The sequence below is a fragment of the Pipra filicauda genome, unplaced genomic scaffold, assembly GCF_003945595.2.
Source record: "Pipra filicauda isolate LSUMZ 115617 unplaced genomic scaffold, ASM394559v2 scaffold115_size4368891_pilon, whole genome shotgun sequence".
Taxonomy (NCBI): domain Eukaryota; kingdom Metazoa; phylum Chordata; class Aves; order Passeriformes; family Pipridae; genus Pipra; species Pipra filicauda.
The window spans coordinates 3,018,704-3,045,487 of NW_024103607.1; the positions used below are offsets into that span (position 1 = coordinate 3,018,704).

The 26,784-nt window shown below is 38.5% G+C and overlaps 1 protein-coding gene across 2 annotated transcripts in view; it reads left to right on the top strand.

Annotated features, from left to right (window-relative positions):
* The window catches only part of COL4A1 (collagen type IV alpha 1 chain), a 128,138-nt gene that overhangs the window by 47,734 nt on the left and 53,620 nt on the right, over positions 1–26,784 (top strand). For both annotated transcript variants that reach the window (XM_027743491.2, XM_039384747.1), the window contains exons 2-12: positions 3,863–3,913; positions 20,462–20,551; positions 20,641–20,685; positions 22,226–22,270; positions 22,391–22,453; positions 22,554–22,607; positions 22,755–22,781; positions 24,059–24,142; positions 24,253–24,315; positions 24,937–24,972; positions 25,500–25,541. In XM_027743491.2, the coding sequence (XP_027599292.1) occupies positions 3,863–3,913; positions 20,462–20,551; positions 20,641–20,685; positions 22,226–22,270; positions 22,391–22,453; positions 22,554–22,607; positions 22,755–22,781; positions 24,059–24,142; positions 24,253–24,315; positions 24,937–24,972; positions 25,500–25,541 (600 nt within the window). The remainder of the gene's footprint in view (positions 1–3,862; positions 3,914–20,461; positions 20,552–20,640; positions 20,686–22,225; positions 22,271–22,390; positions 22,454–22,553; positions 22,608–22,754; positions 22,782–24,058; positions 24,143–24,252; positions 24,316–24,936; positions 24,973–25,499; positions 25,542–26,784) is intronic.

Here is a 26,784-nt window from a genome sequence, read left to right on the forward strand (position 1 = left end):
GTGGGATGTGAAACGTGAAGATGTTATTGATCCAACTCTCGTGTCAGCTACATGAGTTGTATGTACATGAACTTAGGAAGAAGTGTGGTGTCTGCTACATAGGGATAAATCTCCCTTGGCCTTCCTGCTTTCCCTGTTAAGACTAGGTTAGCATAAGACCAGAAAAGGGTTGATGTTGTGGAGGGAGGAGGTTCAGACACTGTCAAACAGCCATTCTATTGGCATCGCCATTCTTGTGTTTCAGCTTGAAACTGGTATTGGAATTCAGCTCAAATTGGGATTTGAACTAAAGCAATGTAGAGTGGGAAATCTACACTGTTTAATTACAAAGCATAATCAGTTAAGCATTACATCTAACCAGAAAATGTAATTTTAAAATTAATGAATCATGAGATGAAATAATTATGATTATTTTTACCTTTTTAAGCATTTTAGCTATGAATTAGGAAAATCAGAGAATTTTGATATCTCTGCTAGTTTCGCCATTCACCTGTTCACAGGATTTTCTGTTTTGAAAGACAATGTATTTTGGGTAGGAGAAGTGACTACCTTCCCTGGAATGAGATTTTTAACATGAACAGAGTTAAGTAAACAGTGAGAATTTAATTAAATTTCTACCTTCCATGTGTGCTTTGCAGGGTACAGTGTGAACTCAATTGATACCTATGCAATTAGCCTACGCTGGTGGCTAGCTTAGCAACTGAAACTCAGTAAGCAGAGTCTGAGGTGATGTTGTGGGAAAGGGAATTACATTTTGTCTTGAGAAATGCACTTCTGTAAGAGAGTGGAACATCCAAGAACTGACTCGGCCTTTGTATTTTTTTGGAGATGTCTGTAGCCTCCAGAAATGGTGCATTTCCAAATATGGCAGTCGTCTCTCTCCTAGGCTGCTCATCTGGCTGTTTGCATCGTTCCTGTGCAAGTTCCAAGCACTACTCCTCAAATGCCAGGAAAGTAGCTGGACGTGGAAAACCAGGGCAAAACGCAACAAGTCTGTAGTTAAGATCTGACAGATGTCTTACAGGCTGCATTGCAGACCAGAGTTTGTTCCATCTGCTGCATAGAATTTTAGCAGCCTTCTCACTTCTGTCACTAGCAGGGCTTAAGGCTTCTAAGGCTCAGTACGTGGTCATAGAAGTTAGAGGTCTGGACTGGGATGCCCCTTCATTAGCAGAAATTTTTTTGGAACTATACATTAATATGATAGTAAATAAATCACTGTCTTTTATGTATACAGTTTGCATGTAGCACATCTGTATGTGTGGTGTTGAAGGAACATAATCTTTTTATGGTTTAATACTGATTTGCTATGATGATTCACTAAGCTTATCAGTTGCAGACAGTCTGGAAGAATGAAATGAAACGGAAATGCTTGTCAAAAAATGAAGCAATCTGTATCACTAAAATGAGCTTCTGTTTCTGGGCGGACTGATATTTTGTGGGAGGAGTAAGATAAAATTAATGTCTTCAAATGTTATATGAGAAGCTGGCCTGTGGTGCCAGGAAGCTGTGGCTATTTGAAAACTATGAGCATACCATGCAAAATAGGTGAGGTACCTGCTGCAGTGCACTGGGCTAAAATCTTTGGATTAGCCTGTAACTGGCTCCTAGACAAGGGGTAAAGAATCTGCCTTTTCATCCACCACTCCCCCCCAGCAGATTATTGCCCGGTACTGTTCCATGTCTGTTTTTGCGCTTGGGGACAGCAGTGATTGTTTCAAGCTCCATGCAGTTTCTGGGGAAGGTATTGTTTTGCAGATGATGTCTGGGAGATATGGCAAAGTTATTTCTCTCTATTTGTCTCATTATCTCTAGTCATGTGTAGTGAGAAATTATTAACTGGATTGTTCATGCCGTGAGACTGATTTAAAACCATAAAAGTTTAGGAATAAGCAATAATTTGCATGGTTTCAGTTTAATTGTCTTGTGATGATTCCTGTACTTGCTTTAACCATCTTCCTTTCTCCCAGTGTCTCATTACTTAAGTGCCCTTTTGACCTCTTCAGATTGACCTTTGATCCATAAGCTTTTTCCAGTCTGGCCCTCTCATCTTCCCAGAGGACCAGGAGGAAAAAGCTCATACTTCTTCCTAGTATAGGCAGAATGTTATCACATCCCTCAGATTCTAAATACATTTTAGTAGTTGAGGATAATGCTATCCAGTAGTGACTGTCATCGTTGGCCAACCTCCCATCCATCTGCAAATGTTTCAGTCAGTGATAGTAAGAGATGATGCTATTGTAAAATAAAGGCAGCGTTTTGTAGAGGAGATGTCCTGTTCTGGCAAATTAGACTGCAGCACTTGCTCCTTCTTACCTTCCTCGCCTGTGGTTATTCTAATCTTAAGCTTAAGAAACAGGAAAAATTGAATATAATGCAGCCTTTTTTGTGAGGATAAAAAGAGACTCAAAAACACAAGCCCATTCTTCTGGCCATGCTAAATTTAAGAACAAAACCCTACTTAAATAACAACATACTTTTTTCCTAAAACAGTGCATGTTAAATAACAGGCTGAAGGAAATATGCGGGGATTAACTTCAAAACAGATGTTTACAATGAGTCAGTGATGTATTTTAATTACATTCCCAGATGCAATTAAAACAGACTTCTTCTGAATATAGGGGATGTGTTGATAAAACTGATAACATTCTGCATGATGCTGGAGGAGGAATTATGAGCTGCAAGCATGCGTCCTCCAGCTGTGATCTCATCAGGTCTGAAAAACTAAGAAGGGTCACACCAGGTCACTTCTTGTAATGGGAGACCCAATGTTTTTCCAGGCATAACCATGTACTGCAAGGAGTAGCCGATTATTCTGTGGGTGGCACTTTTCCCTCCTGATCCTTACTGAAGCTACACTGCAGCATGTGTTGATGTTGTTTTCAGATCCAATTCTCTTTTTGCATAGTATGATAAATATTCATTCTAATCAGTGTTAATTCTCATCTTTCTGTGAATTTATAATATAATATGGTAAAATGCTATAATAATGTAAGAAAAAATTGTTATTATATTTTCTTTATGTTGATATAGAGAAAGTTTGACTTCAAAAAACAAATTCAGTGGATCTACATGTACAAAAAAAAGGATATCAATAAAAGCAACAAATTTTTCAGGAGCTGATACTTTAATAGAATCAATAATTTATTGATAGATACATTAATATATATAAGCCTTTAATAATTTTATTTCTCTTTAATGCTTTACTTTAAAATAAAAGGTATTTACCAAGTAAAAATGTTATTGTATTATTTAACTTTCTGGAGGAATACTTACTGATCTTATGGGGGGCTTTCCAAATTCAAAATGGATTAGGTATATTTTCCCTTGGTTGCCCAGAAGTACTGAGATCATAGTAGACTGTGGAGCCCCCAGGTATAAAGGGACAGGTGCCCAGCATCTGTGCTGAGATATGGCTCTGGGGAGGTGCCATCCTTGACTACTTGCGAATAACGGCTTAAAGAGGCTGTTGAAGGATCTCGTGTGCACTGGTGGAATATTCACTGATACAAACATTTTGCTGCTTTTCCTCTGTTTCTGAGGGGCATGATAACAGTAAAAGCAATAGACTGCTAAGTTGCTTACTAGTTGCTTCATGACTATGAGGGGGAAAAGTAGGGAGTAGTCTAGATGCACTTAAGCACACAGAAGTACTTTGGTAGCACAAAGCAGCTGTTGGATTTTACTTGTGCATCAGTTAATCTGACTTCTCTCATGTTACCATATGTGCTTAAGCAAACATTCCCCATGCTGACCAACCTTGCAGTCAGTGTGGTACTTCTGACATCCCTGGCTCGTTGCAATATGTTCTGCCTGTCGCCCAGTTCAGACGTTTAATTCTCAATTTCTCTTTTATTTTCAGGGTTGTTCCGGTTGTGGAAAATGTGACTGCAGTGGAGTAAAAGGGCAAAAGGTAAGTGAGCTGTCTCCATTTTTCTTGCTTATTTCAACCACAGGGTGTGTAACCTACCTGGAGTCAGGTGAACCATTGCTTTTGGTGAAGACTTGCACTCCAGGCAGTGTTGCCAAGGCCAGGCCACGTGCTCTTCAATGGGGTTCCCGAAAAGCAGGCAGCTCGATGTCTGCAGAGAGCAGGAGGGGCCAGGGGTGGGAGGCAGTCAGTTGCCTTCACTGCAAGTTGAAGGCCCTAGCCCAGTGCTTGGCTATGCCTTCCCTCCTCCCCCATCGAGTGGGATGCTAACCCATCACTCTCACCTTTCCTAAGCCTCATCTCCAGTCTTTTCAGTTGGTAGCAGGCTTGACATCATGAGCGCCTCTGGAATTGAGGCAAGCAGTTCAGTTCAGAAATGCTCCTCTCAGCATGCTGTGCTGGGACCTGGTGGCAGGCTGTCCTTCTTCTAGACAGGCATTAAATGTAAAAAATCAGGATGAAAAACTACTCTAAGTTGAAACAAAAGTGAGGGCAGATGATTGCTCTCCAGGAAGGCTGTGATGCATCACAATCAACATAGCCTGACCAGGGTTAGCCCTGGGAGGCAATGACTTGTAATAGGAAGAAGTAGAGTAATAATAAACTTAAATACAGAAGAGTGTTGCAGGTCAAGGAAAAAAAAAGGTCAAGAAAAAAAAATAGTATTTAAAACTTTTTGAAAGAATCTTGCAAATGAGTTTTAAAGTTCCCATTCAGTTATCCAAATGTTTTGTGTATGAAACAGAAAAGGCTCTTCAAAGTCTTCTTTTAAAGCAGTAACAGTGAAAAAAAATTATAGTGTATTTAAGCATTCCGTGAATTCCCCCTCTAAATTACTTACTTTTGTAAATATTGCAGACATTCAATCACTCTCCTTATCTCTTCCAGTTTTGTTGTAGAGATTTTAATCTACAATGTGTTCTGTTGTGCATGCACATATGCTGTGTATCTACCATTATAAATGAGTGTAAACCAAAGTTTTGTCATCCTGTGATTGCTGTGGGTACATTTTTGAGGTAAGTTGTTTAGGTCACCAAAGGAATGCTTAGAAAAGGTGGGGGGTTTGTTTGTTTTTTGTTCTGGAGGGTTGTTTTGTTCTTTGAAATAAATAGGCAGCTGGTGTTCTACATTGTCTCAGATGCAATAGCTGCATGTTTATGGATGAGAGGTTTAAAAATGTTTGTTGGTGGCTTTTCTTTGGTGTTTTCCAGACCCAGGAATGTAAATTGCTTAATTGGAGACCCAAGCAAGATCATTTTCTTTGTAACAGAACATAGATTAATTTGTGACACAGATGAAAAGTGTTAATGTTCAAAACATCTTTTAGATGGAGTCTCCTTTTTTTTAATAACCTAATAACTGTTTAATAGAAGTCAACTATATATTAAAAACAAATACAAGAAAGACTTGGGAAAGCTTCAAAACTCTGAATTTATTCCTTGATATCTTGATCTTATTTTTCAGTAACAAGTACAAATGAGTCATTGTAGAATGAAAGAGACATGTTATAACTCTCTTTTTGAAAGACATTAGTTTTCAGTTCATAGAGTATGCCAGCATCTTGTAACAAGATCATTTTAAAAAGTGATAGCTTGAGGAAATAAATAGCATTAAACCTTATGCTTCATTTATTTTCAGCTGCAATTCTGTCTCTTTGCTAGAGTTCTTGCTGGCATTTTTCATTTCCATAGTCCAGAGTCTTAAAATGTTCTCTTTTAAAAGAAATAGATGCTTGTCTGATATGCTAGAATCCCAAACTACTTCACATTAATGTAGACTATTTAAAAATGTAGAAGAGATAAAAATATCCATAGGAACAGAAATCGTAGTAAATTCTAAATCCCATGCAAACTTGTCCAGTATGTCAGTCTACTCTCTACTCTTCCTAATGGGTTCCTCACAAACTTCCTTGACTTTAAGCAGGAATGCAGTGAAGTATTTACATCATTTTAGACTGTGTAGGAAATGCAGTTGTTGACATTAGAGACATCAAGACAGGTGAATGAATAGTTACACCTGTAAAACAGTAGTCAAGAAAGGCATTTTAAGGTATTTTGGAATGCATTTAACATGGAACTTGATTCAGATCAATGCTTGCTCGTTATGTTAACCCCTTGAGGCTTTCAAATGTGTACTCAGGATTTTGAAGAGAAAATCTTTTAGTTAAAAACATCTTCCCGCTGCCCTTGTTTCAGCTTAGAGTAGTTTCTCGTCCTGATTCTTCACATTTAATGCCTGTCTAGAATAAGGACAGCCTGCCACCAGGTCTCAAGCCTGAAGACAGAAGGTGGTGAGGGAAAGTAAGAGGAGCATCCTTCCTGCTTGCCTCTGTAATATTTCTAGAATTGGTCTTTCCAACCATTCTGTTTGAATTTGAAACATGTCTCTGCTAAACATGGTTCCCATTAACACACACATCAGTAGCAGTACCTGTTACCTCAGAAATCTACGTGAATGTTGCTTATTCAGAGGACAGATTAGAGAGACTGACCCTTGCCAAGATCCAGGCTAGGAGAAGGCTGCCAAGCCCAGCTCTTGTGGTACCCCAGGAGACCACATTAGAGAACATCTGCTCTCCATTTCTCACGTAGCCACTTGTGTGGGAAGCGCATATCCACTCTGCCCTGCACCATCCACAGCCAACATGTTGCCTACACTGGAAACCCTTTTGATCTGGCTTCCATGTCATGCAAAAGTGCACAGACACTGAAGGGCCTTTTCCAATCCACCTACACTCTTCAGCAATCCACCCACACCAATTTACTGCCATGGGAGCTTCGGGAGCTGCGGAAGTGGGTGCTGAGTTTACCCTTTAATGCCTTAAGTATTAACATCTGGAGAGATATTTCCTACCGTAGTGTGGGAAGAAGTTCCAGACTCTATAGTTTGGTGGGGTTTCATTAAAATTCATTTGGCCAAATAATCATATTACTGATCTCACCAGAAAAATCACTGAAAATGGTCTTTGACTTAAAAGCTGTAAAGTGCCCAAGAAATATTACCCAACAGCATTTCAGACATGGAAGAGTAAATTACATTGGCATATTTTTTCTCTCACTTGAAAATGTTTTCATCAATATGATGGCCATGTTTAGAGTACATTTAATATATTCTCTCATCAGACTGTTTCCATGAAAATTGCATCTCTATGGTAAACTCCTTTAACATGACTCATACTTTATCAAAGGCATATAATTGACAAAGTCTAAGGGTTTTCATCCCTTTCAGAAAATTTCAGAAAGTGAGCATAATTGCAACAGATGGCCTTTATCCCATAAAGCCTTTATTATTACACTAAACATCAGGCTGTTGTTTTAAGCTATATAATGTCAAGTATCACATAATTGCCGAACAGAAGGTGCAGAAATATTAGAAAAGCATAATATTGCTAAAATAATAAATAATACCTTACTGTTTTCTATTAGATTAGCCTAAAACATCTTCATTTGTTGCCTCTTATGCTTTTTATTTGGTTTTCTGCATAATAACTTGACTGTTCTCTTGAGCCTCGCTGAAGTGTGAGATCTGTTTAAACTGATTAGAGTTTTGAATGCTTGCCTACATTTTATTGAGCTACTCTGAAGTAGACTGAAGCTGTGTTTCCTCTTTTATGCCTACCTAGATTTTGAGAACAATTTCAAGCAGCTGTGGAGATAAGAACTGCCTAGCCATTAGTGTGTGTAGAAAAAGCATCTTAAGCATTTCATTACCATTTAGAACAAAGACTGTACAGAGATGAGTGAAATTCTCCATGAACTGACTTTTCCCAAGAATGTTCATTCTCTCATTCATGACCATTTGCGCTCCTTTTACTCTGTATCAGAAACATGTATAAGTGGAACCTTGCTGTAAGTAATACAGAATGATTAATCTTCTCAGACTTATTAGTTAGAATGCATTGAAGTATAAATCATCATTCTTTAGTATAAATATTTTATGATGATTTCACTGTCTCAGCATTACCCATTGAAAGTTGAAGTCACAAGAATATCAAACATGCTTTCATAATTGAGCATGAAGTATTGCAAATTAAAAAAAATCTTTACTAGGATGCTCTGAAAGAAAATAGAAAAGAAGAATAGAATTAGCTCTAAATGAAACTGCTGCTTTTGACCTTTTGTTTGTTTGTTTGTTTGTTTGAGAGGTAAAAAACTTGAGCAAGTAATTTTATCTTGGCTTATTTTTGCTTACCTAATTCTGAGACTGTATTATATGTACATAAAAATTACTTCTCCATTTCCCTGATGAGTGCATCATTCCTGTATGGATTGACCATGCCACACAAGTACACAAACTGGCTTTGCTTGAGGTATTTTGGGTCTGGAAGCCAGGTAGCTCTGACTTAGACTGACAGTCACTGGGACATCTCTGGAGTTCCCTGTCAACAGGACCAGTGACCAGTATTTTCTCTCCTGCACACTACAGTCTTAAAACTCACTCATCGTTTTGTTGTCTGCAGGGGATTGTGCTTCTCCTGTGTAATGAAAAGTTGACTGTTGCAGTGGACTGTGTCCACTTTTTTTTAAGGTTTACCAGATTGGGAGGACCTTTGAGAGTCTTCCTGTCATTTTAGGTATCAAAAGGTAGAGCAAAAATATTTGTAATATTGATGATTTAACACAATATAAAACCTCTTGTTGGAGAGAAGCCCTGGCAGTCAGTGGGAAGATCACTATTAAGTACTTCTGAGTTTTCTTGAAGATATAGCAGAGGGCAACAAATCAGTTCCTTTAGTGGAGCAAATCAATAATCACCAGATCTATGGTTTTCATAGTCAACTTTTATTAGACTTTTTTTTAAATCAAAATTTTTTTGTTAACGTTTTTCATCGACTCTACTTGGTTTTAGTAAATACAGCTCAGTGTTTCTATTTAAGTGGCTGCTGTTGGAACTTACTTGGTGTACAGCACCTATTTATGCCTGAGTTGTAAAGAGTATAGCTGAGGACACTAAGGAAACCACAACTAAATAATATACCCTGGAGACAGCCATAACGTTGGCAAGAGAGGTGACAGGCAATGTAGGAGATAAGAATGGGTTTACAGTCCTGAAAGGGGTAATAGATAACATTAAATCATCTATGGAAAGGGCTAATAGATAACATGAAGTCATCTAACCATTCCTGAAAGGGCAGAATCAGAAGACAGTAATAAAATAAGCGAAGATATTGATCAGCTGCAGATCTGATGTTCTACAGGGAAACTTGTGATTCATAAATATTTTTGAAAATCAGGACATTGTCACAATGTTTTTGTCAATTCTGCAGTGACAGTAGTATATTTTTATTGATTTACCCTTCACTCAGAGAAAAACAATCCTTTTAATTCAAATCAGAGAAAAAGAACACCCGTGTTTCATAAAGAGAGCTGCTATTCTTGAAAAGAACAAAATGTCAAATGACTAAATAATATTGGGTTCTACTGTTTCCCAACTGTCAGACTATACTGCTAAGTGTCATCTGAAACCATCAGCTTTTCTTAGTTCAAAATAGTCATAGGAACCATTTGTCCCATTTATCTCTGGCAAAATTTTCTATGATATTTTTTTGTACTCAAGTACAGTGGGTATCTTTGATTAACACAAACTAGTGGATTACACTGATAAGTTTTTCTTTAGGGAAAGAGGGCTATAAAAGCAGGTATCGCAGTAGTACTGTGTGATGGGGCATACTCATATTTGGTTTTCAGAGCTGACTTTTGAAGGGTTTCACAAAGTAGTATTTCAGTTGGCATAATGTGACCTTTTAAGCAGCTCTTGCTAGATGCATATCTTTGCTTGCAAAGGTGTTGGCGTACTGAGCTCAGACATTTCTTCATGGAATAAAACAAGCTCACATGGCTTGATTTTACATTTGTACAACTGCTGTTAGTGTATGTTTTCATTATGGTTTCTCAAAGAATTAGAGGACCTTAGGTTGATCTGAAGTATGTGAGCCTCCAATGAAGTCAGTAAAGTTTCCCAAATGAGAGATCACAGTAAGATAAGAAAAGACATGTGTAAGATCTCTACTTCTCTGAAATCTTCATGCTCGGGAATTGGAACCACCCAGTGCCTGTGCAATACCCATGCATAGCTTGGAATCTTCCCAAATTTAAAATTATGTCCATGCAAGCAGAGTCACGCTTGCAGTATCTACAAACTACATAGTGATTACCTTTCAGGTAAGTACAACATCTGAAAAAGGGCTACAGAACAGTAAGTTAATTGAATTATAGATAACACACCAAAGAAAGTTGAATTAGATTATGAAAAAAAAATTATTTTTCAGTAATAGATAAAGTGCTCTCCTATACAGTCTATAACAACAGAAATAAAGCAAAATTAAGGTAGCACCAAGGGAAAAGAAACTTAGACTTCTGCCTCGAAAATCATATTTCTCTCCCTTAGAATATTTAAGAGTGACTAGAATGGCAAAACCTACCCATAAACTTTGTAGCTCTTAAAGAAAGCATGTGACAACCTCCACTGAAGTTCAGCTGGAACATTTTAAATGTATTGATATGCCAACAAAAATAATTCTCACCAAGGCTTGTGTCAAAGGTCAGTGTGCACAGTGTACTGAGTTGAGTGAGTGAGTGAGCACAGTCACCAACATCAAATGGGATGTCCTCTCACTCTTTTCTCACTGACTGTAAACAACTGCAACAAAAGTGTTTCATGGCTAGTTAGCAGAATACTAAAAGCCTTGAGGGAGTTTGGTAGGTTTGCTCATCTGCCAAGCAAAGAGCGAAAGGTGATGCAGAACTGTAAAAGAAATGGGTTTAAATGATGGTGATGGAGGGGAGAGACTCTAGTACAGAGGGGCAGTCTGAAATGCCCTCTGGCTCCAGTGTCAGGAGATAGGTGAGCGAAAGGGAGGAATATCAAAGGCTTGCATAGTGGAGCAGTGAACAGAGAAGCCAGTGCTGCCTCCATCTGTATGCAGCATTTTTAACAGGATTTGTGAGTTAAGGATGTGACTGCAAAGCCTCAACTCAACCTTCATTTCTGTCTGAAAGTGTGGAGAGAGAAGCTGGAAATCCAGTTAGGACACATTCAGCCTCATGAAACTCCTCCAAAGGGATCTCTTCAGGAAGTTCTGGGAATTAAACGCAATGAATTTATATCAGTGCCAAGGCAAGAGAACTGAGTGACAGTTTCCCTCAGCAAAACAAAGGAAAAGATAGTGTTTATGAAAGGGCAACTCTAGAGTATAAGTTTTAGATAGCAAAACTGCCTTTGCCCCCTACCTCTCACTGGGCTCCATCAGCTTTCAAGAAGAGCAGGGGCCCGAGGGAAGGGCTGTGCCATGGGTCTGGCACTGTCCTACGACCCTGGCTGTGTCACTTCCCCTCAGGGTCCTCTGGGTGGCAGTCATACATCACGGATTTAATTTATTCTTTATTCTGACAAGCTGACAAGCCCCTTTCACCTGACCTTGTCCTTTTTTTCTTTTCTTTCTTTCTTTTTTTTTTTTTTTTGGTCAGAAAGAGAACCCTAAAGCCACCAGCTAAGCAACAGACCAAATTCTGATTGGCATTCCCTGACAATGATACTGATATCCTGTACAATGTCAAAATAAGGAAGATACTTGTTTTCATTATTATTAATGATTATTGCATCTTTGTTAACTTTAACGATTTAGGCTGAGCAACCCTGGAGGTACTGCAAATATATATATTGTAGTGTCTGTTTTACAATGGATCTGGTTGAGACAAGAGGCATTAGAGATTAAAGTAAAGAAGTGGTGACTTACACTTTTGAGGCACAATGTTATCTGCCTTGTGGTATTTACATGATTAAAAGTCAGAAGCCAGAATATTTCCTCTAACTTTTGTGGAAATGTATTTTACTCCTATGGAACTTTCAAAATGTTTAAAACTTCAGAAATGCCATTTCCAACCTAACCCAAAAAAGCATCTAGACTAGCACTGTCTCAAATAGTACTGTCTGTCATGTACCCTCTAAGATATGAGCTACTTCATTATGAGAACTTTATTGCAGTCCGTACTGTCTAGGTCCAGCTGCCCATGTTTTTACTATTTATGGAAGAGATTATTTTCTGTAAATATGTCCATGACAAACCTTTGGCAAGAGAATAAAACTTGCATGTAAGGTCACATTTCATTCCAGGTCTGGGATCTGAACAAAAATAAATTAAAAACCCCTGAAAAGTTTAAGACCCTTTTTTTTTTTCTGCTGTTTCATCTTTATATGTGAGCCTTTAAACAATGCCAAATGCAAACAAATGCTAAATAATTTTCATTAATGAAGAAGGAAGGGTGTGGAGCATTTTTACCCCTTATATTATTGGACCTTCAGCCCTGGAAGTGATTTAACACAATGTGCAATAAAACAAAGGAAGAGTTACTCAGACCTAATGTATTCAACAGATGATTAGAAGGGGTGGGAAATATAGCACCCTTTTGATTCAACCTGTCTCCAGGTGATAGAATTTCCTTTTTTTTTTTTTTTTTTTTTTTTTTTTTTACAGTGCAAACACATTTGTCCTTCAAATGTCCTCTTCCCTCATAGTTCTCTGAGGTTCTTCTAACTGAAGGGAAGAGGCTCCTTGACCCATGTCTGATAAAAGATAAAAAACTAAAAAAAAGAAATAAAGTTGGAGAACCTCATATGTACTTTTATAAAAAGATTTGTGTGACTTCTTCCTGAAATATCATGAGCTCTGTGTTGTTCTGTTGTGGTTTTTTTTTTTTTTTCAAAAATCAGGAAAAATTTAAAATAAAGACAATTAACCACATACTTTGGTGTTAAACTACCAAGCTTTGAGGAGGCAGACTTCCACAGTTGAAAATGAAGTTTGCTTGCTGTCTATTGACTTCTCTCTGGTTTTGCATTCCTGTCCTTCATATACCAACCCCACAATCATGCTATGAACAAATACGTTCCCCTGAGCATCCTAGCTACTTATGGATCTCTAACATTTATCTGCACTGCAGGGTAATATCACACAAAACATATATCAACCAAAGACACATGAATGTAAGGAAATATTGAGAGCCTAAGGTAAGAGTGTACATGGCTCAAGAAGTCCGAAAAAGTGAAATTTGGGCAGCTGCATTGAAAAAACTGATGACCACATTTAGAAATTGAGGAATAACTATGGGGTGAGCAAGAAGAGGAATTACATGAAGAAGACTTGTTAAATTATGTGGGGAGGGGCTGTTATTTACAGCTGGTTTTACTGAAATCGTACAACGCTGATAGGCAACCAATTGCTTGACACCAATTAAATGGAGGCTGTGCTGGTAGCCGTGATTGGCTTTTGAATGTTAATTTTACTTCACTCAGCTTATTTTACCTCTTATTCAGCTTCTTAATATCTTTTAGACACACTATATATCCACCCACTTGAACACCAAATAAGCACATAGATACTGATATGTAGGGAAAAGGATAATCAAAGATTGTTATTTCTATTTTTATATTCCTGGGAAGCACTTAGCAGCTTCCTGAGGAATGTTCTGTGCAGCCATGAGGTGCCACAGAAATATGCTTTCGGTCTAAGCATTCTTTTGTATTTAGGAGGCAGAGGCCCAGGCTCAGTCCCTGAACCTTAAACTTGAATAGCCTTCTAACTAAATGCTTGTATCGATAGTGGAGGTTTATAACCCCACTACTGGAGGTTTGGGCTCCTCTTGTATCAAGCTCCACAGGCTCCCCAGTGTTGTAAATTCATGATGCTTGGGAAAGGGTACTTTCACAGTAGAAAGAGTAATTCTGTCAAGGAGTGGAAAACCAGAGATGAAAGAGGTGCTATCATTTGGTGGTCAGGGCGCAGCCTTTGCCCCTTTGTATATGAACCTGTATGGCACTGGCTTTTGCACCATAAGTAGGTGCTTTTCAGTGTTCCCCCCTCAAAATGCAGCCTGAGAGCTCATTTAACTGTGGGACTGAGGGAGTCCCACTGGTGGAAGTCACTGGGGAGGGAGCAAAGTGAGAAGGAGATGGCAGAACAAGCAAGAGAGATCATGAGTAGAGAGTGCTCTTCCCCAGCAGCTGTTGGGGTGTCTTGTTGTCCTTGTACGTGTCTGTGTATAACATAAAGCAGCCGTGGTAGTGCTTGAAGTTGTGCAGGGGACTCATCCAGCCCACAGCCAGCCTGACTGTGGAGCTGTGCAGGTGATGTGAAACTGTCATGGCCACTCCTTCTGTTGGTCCTGCCAAAAATGCTGAACTCATGTTTCCATGTGAGTGAGCTCTTTCAGATGCTTCCTGGCAGTGCAAGAATCCAGATTTTGCTGACTCTCCCCCCTCTTCCCCCCTAGACCTCTCTTCCATTCTAAATACTATCAGGGACTCAGCCTCAAAACTTCTGGGTGAGCCAAAATCTTTACAGAGCTCCTACACAGATTCTTTGCATGTCTTCGGAGTTATGTTTCTGTAATTAATTACTTGTTACTTGTGTGGCTCCAGAGTTGTATAGCTATAGTACAGATAGATTCTGCTGAAGAATGTGCAGTGGGAATTTTGTAATGTTAAACATCCTCAGTGCATTTGAGGACACATGTCCTGTGAGCATATAGTAATAATTCTGTTTGACTGATATCTACTTCACACATTCAATAAAATACTGAAAATGGTAAGTGCAGCTGAGGACAAACAGATGATATTTATTGTACATGTTTATTTTATTCCTGAAATATATTCAGGGCCGGTGCTCCCTCTGGTGGTTAAAAAGACTCTTTTGATAAAGAATTGGATAATCCTCATCTGTCTTCGCTAATGCAGCACTGAGCCAATTACAGTTCTCTAACACATGTTTAAAAGAGTGTGGAGAGAAACACTGTGACTTGAGAGTATTAGCTTGCACAGTAGTGTTTCTTACCATGCAGTATAATTACTAGTCTAACACCTTGGAGCCGATTCACTTAAGTTACATCAGCTGAAGGAACAAATACAGAGCCTGTATTTACTTCTCAGGTGGCTTGGGATAGTCTGGGTAGAAACCATGTAGTAGATTTCAAGGCTGTTGTCCATTGCTGTGGATTTTACGAGGTCACACTGAAGCATCAAGGTGTGATGGATGTTTTGAATGGCAGGGTTTCCTGTTAGTAGTCAGGCACTATTTCTCTCTATTTGGAAACTGCATCCTCAGTTTTTGTCTTGAAACTGTTACATTTCTTTGCCAAACATATCCTTGGTGGAATTTCAGTTCAATGAACGTTAACTTTTAGGAACAGGAAAGCATATGTGTTTGTGATAGGAATTCTGAGCTTGTAACATATTGGAGTCAGCAGCAACACTGGTCAGAAGAGAGCCCTCTGGCAAGGCCAAGAGTTTCCCTTGCAGCGAAGGCACAGCTGAGGAGCTGTGGTGGATGAACTCCAGCAAACCCCACTGCGCTCGTGTGAGAAACTGCTTTCACTGCCTTTCCACCCTGTCCTGCATTGCTGTGTCCTCCTCACCCTGGTTTTGGCAGCCGCCTGGCCACCTGATGAGCTCCTCAGCTCACAGAGGCCAGAGTAAGCTCACTCGCTAAAGAAAAGTGAGTAAATTTAGTGAGCTGAACTGGAGCGGTGGAGCCTGAGGGAATCATACCAGCTGGTGTAAAGAAGGATGAGGTGGCACCATCCCTTTAAAAGAAGGAGAAGAAAAGGCACCTTTGCTGGGTAAATCAGCTTGGCTACCTTATGACATCTTTCCACAAGACTGAGTTTTATGCCTTTTCAGCTGAAGGGCAGACGTGTCTGTCCTGCTGTCTCAGCTGCAGGGTGATCACTGGCAGAAGCAAATGTTAAGGAATCAAGTATCATTCAAATGGCTTTGGGAAGATCCGCACATTGTTGTTCACCATGCGCCTGTGTCTCTGGAGAGGGTGAGAACATATTTTTACAGACCTAGACACCCTGTGAGCCTGCACTTTTGGAAGCAGTTGATTTATATCCATGTTACCAGTCTCTCAAGTTTAAAATCTCCCAGTCCATCAGTCCCTAGACAAAGTAATAGGGGAAATAATTTATAATGGGGTGGTGATTATTTCCTCCCCCTCAGCACTTGATATATTACAGCTGAATCTTGTGAAACTACTTAATTCATGTGATTCTCTTGCTTAGCAATCCACAACTGTTCCATGTGTCAAACAACATTAAATGGCTTATTTAGAAGAGTAGGTGCTAGAGAAAATAGCAGCCCATGCAGTTAAGCTCTTAACAGGTTCCCATCTGTTTATAAGTCCATTCAATTTTAATTTTAACTACCTAGTGCAAAGGCATTTCACAAAAGCTGAACTAACACAGGCGTCTTGCTTATTAAATGAGCGCAGTGGTGACTGAGCACTTGCTGTCTTTTTACGTAGGACCTCCACATTTTCAGCAGCTGAGTGTCAGAATATTAATTTTTGTGAGCTGAGTAATGAATTCTCCTTTGTGCCTTCTGACAGTTTGCATTGAATCAGCAGAGGTACAGATGACTTGCTTACATCTGTTTTAGTTTTTGAGTCTCATGAATTGATTTGTAAGATGCAGAAGCTCTTTCAGTGTTACTTGCCAAGACTTTGCAGCTGTGAATGTTGGAACTTGAACAATACATAGCCCTTGCAGTTAGTGTCTCATGCTCTTCATGCATCACAGCTACAAATCTCAGTGCTGAGCAAAAAATAAGTGGGGTGGCAGTGGTGACCTAGTGCTTGCCAATTTATGTAGTGTGGGTGCAGCATAAATGTAGCACAAACACTAGCTGTTGGGCTGTTTGGCTGGAACATTGAGTGAAGAAAGAAACCAGAAAGACAAGCTGGAAAAGGATGCTGCTCAAGTATTTCCGTGCAATGCAAGACATCTTCAGGACATGCTTATGTCTATATTGCCCAGCATAATAAGTGACAGGTTTATCAGAGCCTGAAGTTCCAAATAAGCCACTTTTGGTAGGAAAGCAGTAGTACAAATGTTGCTACCTCAGTGATCTCTGGGGTCTAATCTACTCAGTGACATTAGGACACTCTGCATTCACATGACTTTACAGCTTCTAGATGGTAGTTTTTTACTCTCTTGTCCAGTTTACATACTCTGAGACTGATGGAATTTTTCTGTCATTTAGCGTAGTATCACTGATGCCAAAAAATATCTTATGGTTGAAGTTTGTGCTAACTCAGGCAAGAGTATTGAAAAAAGACCTTTGTTCATTAGCGCTGCTTCTTTCCTTACAAGTTTTGGCACCACTAGTTTTCTAAGGCTGTTGTACAAACAGGCAGACTGATATCTGGACTAAAGAAAGGGACTGGAACCCAGGAGACTTCCCTACGTGTGTTATTGGGTCTTGATGGAATAGTTTGTCCTAATTCTCTCAGTTTCCATGGCATAGAGCAGTTAAGTCTGATTAACTGTGTACCCTGAAACTGCAGAAGTTTGGGCTTCCTACTCAATACTTACTTTGTACTATTTATCCTGAACTTACTTTGGAGTAAAGTCAAATGGGAAGGCAGAGTAGAGGGAGAGGTATTCACAGTGTGTAAGTCCATGAGTAAGCAGCCAAGGTGGCAGGTTGCATGCAGGGAGGGATCACACAGCTCTCACACATGCAGTTGCCTTTATGTTTCCTTACTTCCCTCTAGCAAATCATAGATGAATTCGGTTCCAGTATGAGAAACCGTGAGTCTGCAGTATTTGGGATGGTACAGCCCTCCACATGCTCAAGAGCTACACTTTCCAGGCCTTGGAACATCCAGTAGCTTGACTGGATGTCCAGAAGTTCTTGACAAATAGCACGTTGTTTTTCTTGTTGGGCTAACAGTTAAGTCAGGAAAATAAAATGTTTCTAGGGAAACCTGGATGTATCTTACCCTGAAGTGACGTGTTTATAGTCTTGACTCTGCTCCTCCAGCTATGTTTTACCTCTCAGGGCAGCCTGGGAGACTGAAGACAGTCTTGAGAGAATTGACCAGAGATGCCCTGGAAGCCCAAGTTTTTATTGGTTTTAAGCCTTTAGTTAACCTCCTTGGCAAGCTGAAACATTCATTACCTTAGTGAGTGATTTACAGGCATGTTAAGGCCTTTTACAGTGCCAGAACGATTTTAAGGGAGCTTTAGACTAAGTGAAAATCTGATCTGTAAACCTCAGTTTTATTTTTTCTTAAGACTGGAGGAAAAACTATTTCCCTGTGTTGCAGGGTGCAGTGGTTCAGACTGTGGTGAAGTCCGGAGATGGATAGAGCTTCTGAGTGCAGAAAGTATCAGTCATGTTACACGTGACTGATCTGAGTCACATATGTTACACATGACTCATATTTCTCTGTCAAAGTAATCTTGTTTTCTTCTCATCTGCACATGTTGTACCTTCCTTCAGCAACAGAAGACCCTGTTGTATGTACTTGAGCGTCTTCTCCCTCCCAGCAGGTCATGAGAGCAAGTGCCCAGAGTTCAATGTGAAATCCTGGTCTGAAGTGATATAACAACTGATTTTGTAGAAATAGCTTTGTGCTGGCAGTGCCAATTGGCTAGCCAAAGTATGGGTTTATGTACCTGACTAATTTGTTTAACTTTACAGATATCTTTCAGATTGTTAATTACTTCAACACATTTATTCAGAGACCTGGATCATGATACATTCTTCTTTAAAATACATTTCAAAACGATTTTAGTTACTTTAGAACTTGGACTTTGTACCTCTTGCAGCTGACCTAGTAACATATTTCTCCAGCTGTTCTGATATTTGCTTCGTTTTGTTGTGTTTTCTGGTCTAACACACTGCTTCAGATTTGCAAACCTTATTCTCAAACCATGACAAAGAATACTGGGTAGTAAATAGAGGAGATCATGCCATTTCAGCACTTAAAGGTAAAACTGATTGTTTGCCTCAGAAAGTACCTTTTTATTGAAAAGTTTATTTTTGTGGGAGGAAGGAGAGAAAAAGCAGCAGGATGATTTATTCTGGCAGGATTTTTTTGTAAACAAGTGTTATTTTAAATTCACTTTCTCATGCTCTTATCATCTCAGTTATGGTTTTCTGCCCTCCTTCCTCCTTTGCCCTGCTCTTCTTACCCATCAGTAATGCCTCTTCTCCCTTGTCTCTTCATTTTAATGAAATCCTGGACACAGAACTAAAAACCAACATCAACCCAGTAACTCCACAAATCTTCCAATTCATCTCATCTTCCGACAGTGTAATAACACTATGTCTGTCGGTCATCACTCAGTTTCCTCTGCCTGCATGTCATAACTTTTTCTTTGCAAGATGCCTGTTATACTTCCTTGACAAATGAGCTCTCCAAGACTCAGATGTTGTTCTTCTTGTGTGTGCTCAATCCTCAGCTGACCTCTCCAAGTAGCCATCATATTTCTGGGAATCTTTGTCCTGAACAAACAGGAGAAAAGTGTCTTGTTAATCACCATCATAAAATCAAATACTAAATTGTTTGTTAGTTACAAAGAGCAATCTCATCTCTCACTGTTTTGCTGAAAATCCTTAAATCTTTGCATAGCTTCCTTTTGTGTGTTTTGAACCTTGTTGCTATCCTTTGAAAATTGCTGTGTTTTGAGTTTCTAAAACAGATGCCGTGTTTTTTAGTGTGTTTTCCAAACTTATAGAACTTTTCCTTTTTGCAGTTGCACACTAACATTTTATTCATCCAATATTCCCACAGTTTTTGACAATATAAATTGTTTCTCCCCGTTTCACATCACACCTTTAAAGGACAACTCTGGTTACTTCCTACGAGGAACATGTGGCTTTTGATTTGCTTGATTTGCTGGTTCCAGGAGTTGACATGTGTATTTTTTTCCCCCTCTCTCTGTGTGCAGATTTTGCAGCCTTTATTCAGACAGTGTTCCTCCACTGGGAGTCCATATATAGTGAACATATTATAACTGCGATATTGATCTAGAGTGTGGATGAATTTTCTGCCTCTAAATTTATCTGATTTAAATACATTTGGAGTTGTAGGGAGCTGGAGAGCATAGGAAACACAGGTGTCCCATACAACATTAAAGGAGAATCCAAAGGATGCCACATACAATCTGGGTGTTCAGCTTCTTGGGAAGATTCTGTATCTCTGAGCATCCTGTCTCTGAACCACCCTGAAACTCAACTCTAAGTGACAAGCCTGGTCTCCAAAATCTGCTGTTGTGAATGGTGTATAAGAAGAGTGGTATTTGCCATTCATACAGTAGTGACTGAACAGTAATATTTGTGGCTTTCAGGAATTTTATTGCTGATTTGGAGTTTTACTGGGATTTAGCTATATCTCTGTAGGAATGCAGGTAGGTTTTATTAGAGGGGAAAGTGACCTTCCTGATCCCAGGAGTATAAGTGTGCTATGAATACTGCTATCCAGAGTGACAAAAAAAAGCTTTCATTGGCATTCAAAGAGTGCTTTTCTGTTATGCCACGCTCAGCCCCTGCCAATCTATTATTGAACCAGAAATATTTCTTTATTTATAATAATCCTTCTTTCAGGTACAAACATGAACTGTTTGCTGTTACATGTATCTTCTTACCCTCTAACAGGTTTCTTGAGCACAGAAATAGGGAATATGTGAGTGGCTTGAAGAAACAACTTGTATTGTATAGTTACTAATAAGTTTTCTACTTCCACAGGGAGAAAGAGGCTTGCCAGGACTACAGGGTGTGATTGGGTTTCCTGGAATGCAAGGACCTGAAGGTCCCCCTGGGCCACCAGGGCTTAAGGTATGAACTTAAGCTTTCGTATTTGAAACATTCAGATTTCCCTAAATTGTTGTCCCAAAGAAAGACAAAGCTTTCTATTTCCTTTGCAGGGTGATACTGGAGAACCAGGACTGCCAGGAACAAAGGGAACAAGAGTGAGTTCTAGCTTACTTGTTTGCAATTCTGATGTCTTTGGGTTGTTTTATATGTTAATTCTCCATGGCTGCCTTCAAATGCAAGAGGGAGTTAGTCTCTTCTTTGAGTTAATCAATGACATCTCCTTGTTCTGCACAATAATTTCAAAATTCTCACTTTTACCTTTGAAGTTTTGCATTGGGCAGCCAATATCTTTATTTGTATTTTTGCCTGATACTTAACACTGCATCAACAGCACTGATTTTAATATGCCTTTGATACCTTTTTGACATACTGAAAGACTTTTTTTCCAGCTTCAGGATGAACCAACCTTATTTCCTCTTGCAAAATTCTCCTTTATGTTTGCCATCTAGCCTCCTTGCAGCACTCCAGCGGAGAAGCTGACACACTCATGAGTACATATGTGTTAAAAGTGTGCACAAGATGCAGAGCCGAATTAAAGCCAGGAACAAAGATCTCTTGACTTTGCTAGAGGAGGCTCTGAATATTTCTATGGTCTCCCTGTTGTCGTTAATGTTTAATGGGGCACTTACATAGCACTTATTTTAGCATATGATAATATTAGCCAGGGCTAATGAGGGTTTGTGAGGTGCCAAGCTCATTCTGAGCATTGTCTTGTCTCGTAATGTCATGACGAAAGAGGATTCAAATGACTTGGCCAGTAATGATACATACATTTTCAGCTATACCCTCTTGTTTAGAGATTTTCAAAATACCATCTCGGTTTTGTTCTCTGTCTGCCTACAGTTGCTGCAGCACACAGAATTTACTGAATCAACTGCAGTTTCTGAGCTATTAAAGGGAGGGTATTCTGCTAGCTCAAGAAATCCTTATTTCAGTCTGTGATGTTCATGATATCCTGGGGTATCCTGAGTGTCAGTATAAATTGGCATCTTCTGGCAAAAGTGTTTGTGTGCTACAGTGCAAGTAACCTGTATAACAATTACAGAGTTTTGGAAGAAGCAAGTACACTGTCTAAGCACAGGATTCCCATACATCTTTTCTGCTTCGTAATACCTGTATTAGGAAATACTGCATGAATAAGTAAGATGATAGGATGAAAATGATTTGCCAACTTAAACTGCTGATGCATTGCACTGAAAAGCTGTTCAAGAAGAAAGAGCTATCTCAGCCTGGTAGGTTTTTTGATAATAAGGATAAATTGATACGCTGATGAGGAGTATGGAAGAGAACATCTTTACAGTGTGTTAACGTCATCCCCTGCTATGAAGAGATGTTTACAGTAAATTTCATTTTGGGAACAGTGATTGTGAGAAAACAACACCTCTGCATTCCTTTTTACCTCTACATAAGGCTCTGATCCAGTTCCTACTGCCTAAAAAGTTAAAGAAATATAAAAAGTTGCTTTCAGTTACTGATTACTAAGGTGACATGTCTGAGAGGTTTTGAAGATTTTGTAAATGACGTTTAAATACTACTTGTTTTTGACTGTTATCACTGGCAATGCAACTTGGGCTGCAGCTTGTCCTTGTGGTTTTGTGGATTTGTCATTTCAGTTTATGTTTTTCTCAATTTCAGGGCCCCCCAGGAGTATCAGGCTTTCCAGGAAACCCAGGCCTTCCCGTATGTATGAAGTATAGGTATTTTTATAAAGAACTGATTGTATTAATCAAAGTACTAATCATGACATCTGACCTGGATTATTACAAATATTGTTAATTTCTTTACTTTCTTTTCATTTAGGGCATTCCTGGACAAGATGGCCCTCCTGGTCCACCTGGCATTCCAGGATGTAATGGCACAAAGGTGACATTTACATCTGTTTATAACAGCATCTCTATGTTGAAATAAAAACATCTCTCAAGCGTATGTTCCCAAAAAACCCTGATTTCTCTGTTCCCCTTAGGGTGAAAGAGGTCCAGTAGGTCCCCCAGGTTTACCAGGACTGACTGGGAGTATAGTAAGTAGATTCTTTTCTGCTTGATTCACTTTTTTCAACTCTGATTCTAGAAATTCAAATATAACTATATGAAATGACACAGAGTATAAGATGTAAAATATACAACACTGAGGAGCAATGACATCAAATATGTCTTTTTTTTCACAGGGACCCCCAGGACCTCCTGGAATGAAGGTACGTTTTACTCTGTTTGTATCCTACTTCTAACAATAAGAATTTGGGTGAAGTCTACACTCTCTAAGACCAGCAGTTCCTTACTTAAGGACTGAAAAATTGTACTGCCGTGTTTCACTTTGTACTCTGTTCTGCAACCCCACTAAATAAAGACAGTGGTGTGAACTCCAGTTGACAACAATTGAACATTTGTGTTGTTCCATGAAGGTCTTAAAAGTGTATTACATGGATTACAACAGAAAAAAATAGTACATATCATTAATTATGTATAAACAATACGGTGGCCACCTAATTGTGTATAAAGATTTAGATAGGTTTTATGATTCAAACATTTGTTTTTATGTTAACATTTGATTTACCTACATAGTTTCACTTAGATAATATTTGTGAAAGAAGATCATATACCCCACAATATGAAAAGCTTCCAACACATACTAAACAGTTTTCATAAAGGAAAAAAAATCAGACTAACTAACTAGGTATTGAGTGCATTTTGTGAACTGGAAAATGAAGCATTGAATGACAACAGAGAGCTTTTGCTCTTTAAAATTAACAGATGTTATTTGGAACTGTAAGCTGAATATAAGTCTAAAAGTAATCTTGGATTTGTTAGGACATGATAACCCAAGTTATATCTTACTCTTACATGGAAAGAATTGACTTAGTCTATAAACACTAAATACTCAAATGTTTCTTTCCTAAGTGTGTATGCGTAGGTACACAACTCCTGAAATAAAAGCACTTACAATACTCCAACTTTGTGCAAAAATGCAGGAAAAATGGGATCTTTTACTATCAAAAAAGAGACAAAAAGTGAATAATGATCAGAATAATTTTCTGAAGTAGGACTAAGTAGATTCCTTTTTTTTGAGAAAATGACTTTTATGTCAAAACTAAGTATAAGCATGAGGGTCTCAGCCTGGGAAAGAGATTGTGAGGTTACAACTTCTCCTAGCAGCCAGGTCAGATGCTCCAGTTGTGTGGTGACACTGTATTAGTGATAGATTTGACAGAAAAATCATTCTGCCTACCCATTATGATATAGGAAGTGAAAGTAGGAAGGAAGATCTGGTACTGGAATTTCTTTAAGTGACTTTAAAGCATGTTTGGCAATTAAGACTTTAACTTGTAATATGTCTTAAGTAAGGTGATTTTTTTTAAAGACAGCTTTCCAAATGATTCAAGACATAGCTCCAACTTTCCTCTCATCTCAATATTAGTGGTTTTGAATGTATTTGAATTGATGTTCAAGTATTCTTTTTCTTTTCTTATTATAGGGAGATCCGGGTGAAGTGATTGGTCTTTTACCCTCTGGTGTGCTAAAAGGTGATAAAGGGTTTCCTGGCCAACCTGGACTACCTGTAAGTCTAAAAGACGTTTGAATAGTAGTGTTTCAACTAGAATGAAATCAGTATCATGAAATTATGAAACAAATATCACTTTTTTATGATGCTGTTTGAATTTTTCATAGGGTCCACCTGGAACTTCAGGTTTTCAGGGACCAATGGGGCCACAGGGTCCTCCAGGAGAGCCAGTAAGTTTCCTCTCATGGTGATTTGAACTTTACTTTTAGAGCTTTATTATAGGAATGTTCTAGAAGGTGTGTGTATCAGGTCTTGGTTGAGATTTGGGAAAGATAACCTGTGGTTCCAGGCCTGTGGTTTAGCCTCCGGAACTCTATCATGGCAGAAATTACTAGGCAACATAGGTTTTCATTAGCAGCTGCTCCTACAGTCATCCTCTATTCTTGCACTCTTGGAGAGTATTTTTGTGGGGGACAGACTAATTGTGATTCCTCCTGTCTTCTCTTCCCCAGCTTAATTTATAAAAAATAAACTACAAACCTAGCAGCCAGACCTAAACCCAAATGTTTTCTGAGATTGTTCTTATGAGTAGCTGCAGTAAGGAGTACCATGGAAGCAGGATATCAACCTCTGTTATTATGGTAATTAATGTGATACTGCAGACAGATTCTCTTTGTTGTTATTTTTTATTCTAAGTTGTTTTTATTCTAAGAATTATGCATGGTAACAGAAAAAGACTTTTTATCTTGGTTTAATTAAAAGATTTTCCTTTTTACTCTTTCCATAGAATAAGGCATTATTCCACCTACTGTACTGTATGCATGTGCATGCTAAAATATATTGTCTTGTAGGGTCCCCCAGGGCCACCAGGACTCCCAGGTGAGAAGGTAAGAGTCTTTATTATAAATATTAAGCCTATCTGTTTATTTATTTGGCATACCAAATTCCCCAAACTCTGGAAACTAGTGATCCTAAAGGAGTGGTGTTTTTTTTTTTTTGAGATCTATTTCTGTGTCTTAATGGACATCATAAAGAGAGATTTTTAACACTTTTTTTCAAATTTTTCTAGCTCTGTTATCTCATTTGATGAAATCAGTAGTAATTACAACATTCTATGGTTATTTGAATTCATTTTAAAATGTAAAAATTTTCACTAAAGTGTTGGGAAAAAGAGCATATTGACAGTAAAATTATCTGATAAATTTCAGTTTTTTGTCACAAGTTGCTGTGATGGCTAAAAAAAAGGGAGGTTAGGACTTTACTTATTTGTTTCACACGTGCATTCTAAAGATATATTCTGTCTTTTATATTCTCTCAGTGTTTGACATGTACAAAATACTTTCATATGTGTATATATATGCATGTATGCACTGCTGATAGAATTTGACTAAGTGTGTATAATTTACATTTTCAGGGCTACATGGGCTTGGGCTTTCAGGGTCCCAAAGGTGAAAAGGTAGGTCTCTTGTAAACTTCTAGTGAACAACTGTAGAAATATTTTTGATACTATGTTTTAAATAAAGAAAACTGTTGGAATCAATCAACAGAGAAAATAAGCATTATAATTTTTGGAAGACTTGAGTAAATCTGTAACTTACACCTAAATGAATGAAAGTCATGAACAGTCACAGAATTTGTTAATGTTATACCTGATTTAGGTCACTATCCTGTTTTCCAGCTGTGACTGGAAAACTACTTCAATTTGAAATAGGCAGAAACATTTACTCTGTATATTAGGACTCACCATGAGATTTTTTTGAAGTCAATTTAATTCCAAGGGTTGAGATTTAATATACTGTTCATAATGATCATAACTCATTGTGACAGGACTCCTGTGGGCCTGTCTGCCTTAGTTTGGTTTGGTAGTGTATACATTTGAAGCAGAACTTTCAGTTGTCCCCTTTTACTGTGTTTTGCCACAACCAGGGAGAGGTTTCAGAGCACACAGATGAGTTTACTTTTGAATGAATCTAAGCCAAAAGATGTGCTCCAGGATCCCATTTATTCTCTTACTCAGCATCAAATGGGAGGTAATACATGTGAGGTTTAATCTGTCACCTCTCACACTGAGAGGTCTGGGCCAAAGTGCCTTATGTTGTGTTTCCAGGAGCCAAGAACTGCAGTAAGTCAAGGGCTATTCAGTAAATTCATAATATGTTTGAGCACTTCTCCAGAAACTTCTCATGACTGTCATTGACAGAGGGCTTTTGGAGTATAAGTAAATTATATTACTTAGGTAGGTTTGTTTTTTTTAATCTACCACCTTATTTATGTATTTTGAGCCACAATATTCCCAATGGATAGAATTTTTTGTGACATGACGCATAGTGGAAATTAAGTTGTTATCATTAAATTTACTGAAAAATGTTGGTCATAGAAGTGTGTGGAGATTTCCTGTACTCCTCAGGTTTGTCTTTAGCAAAAGATTAATGGTATTGCTGTGCATTATTGCTTGACAGAAATGTATTGAGCCTTTTGGGAGGTGTTTTACTGTAAAAGATAGTGCTTTTGCTTTATATAAGGAGATGAGATTCTGACCCTGCAATGGACACATACATACTAAAAAAGTATGATCCACAGTTATCATCTTGAAGTTGAACTTTATGGACAGTTGTAAAGCTGATGGAACATTATAAACTTTGACTAACATTTCTGTTTAGGCATTGACTTTCTGTACCTGACCTCTTTCCTCCTAATCT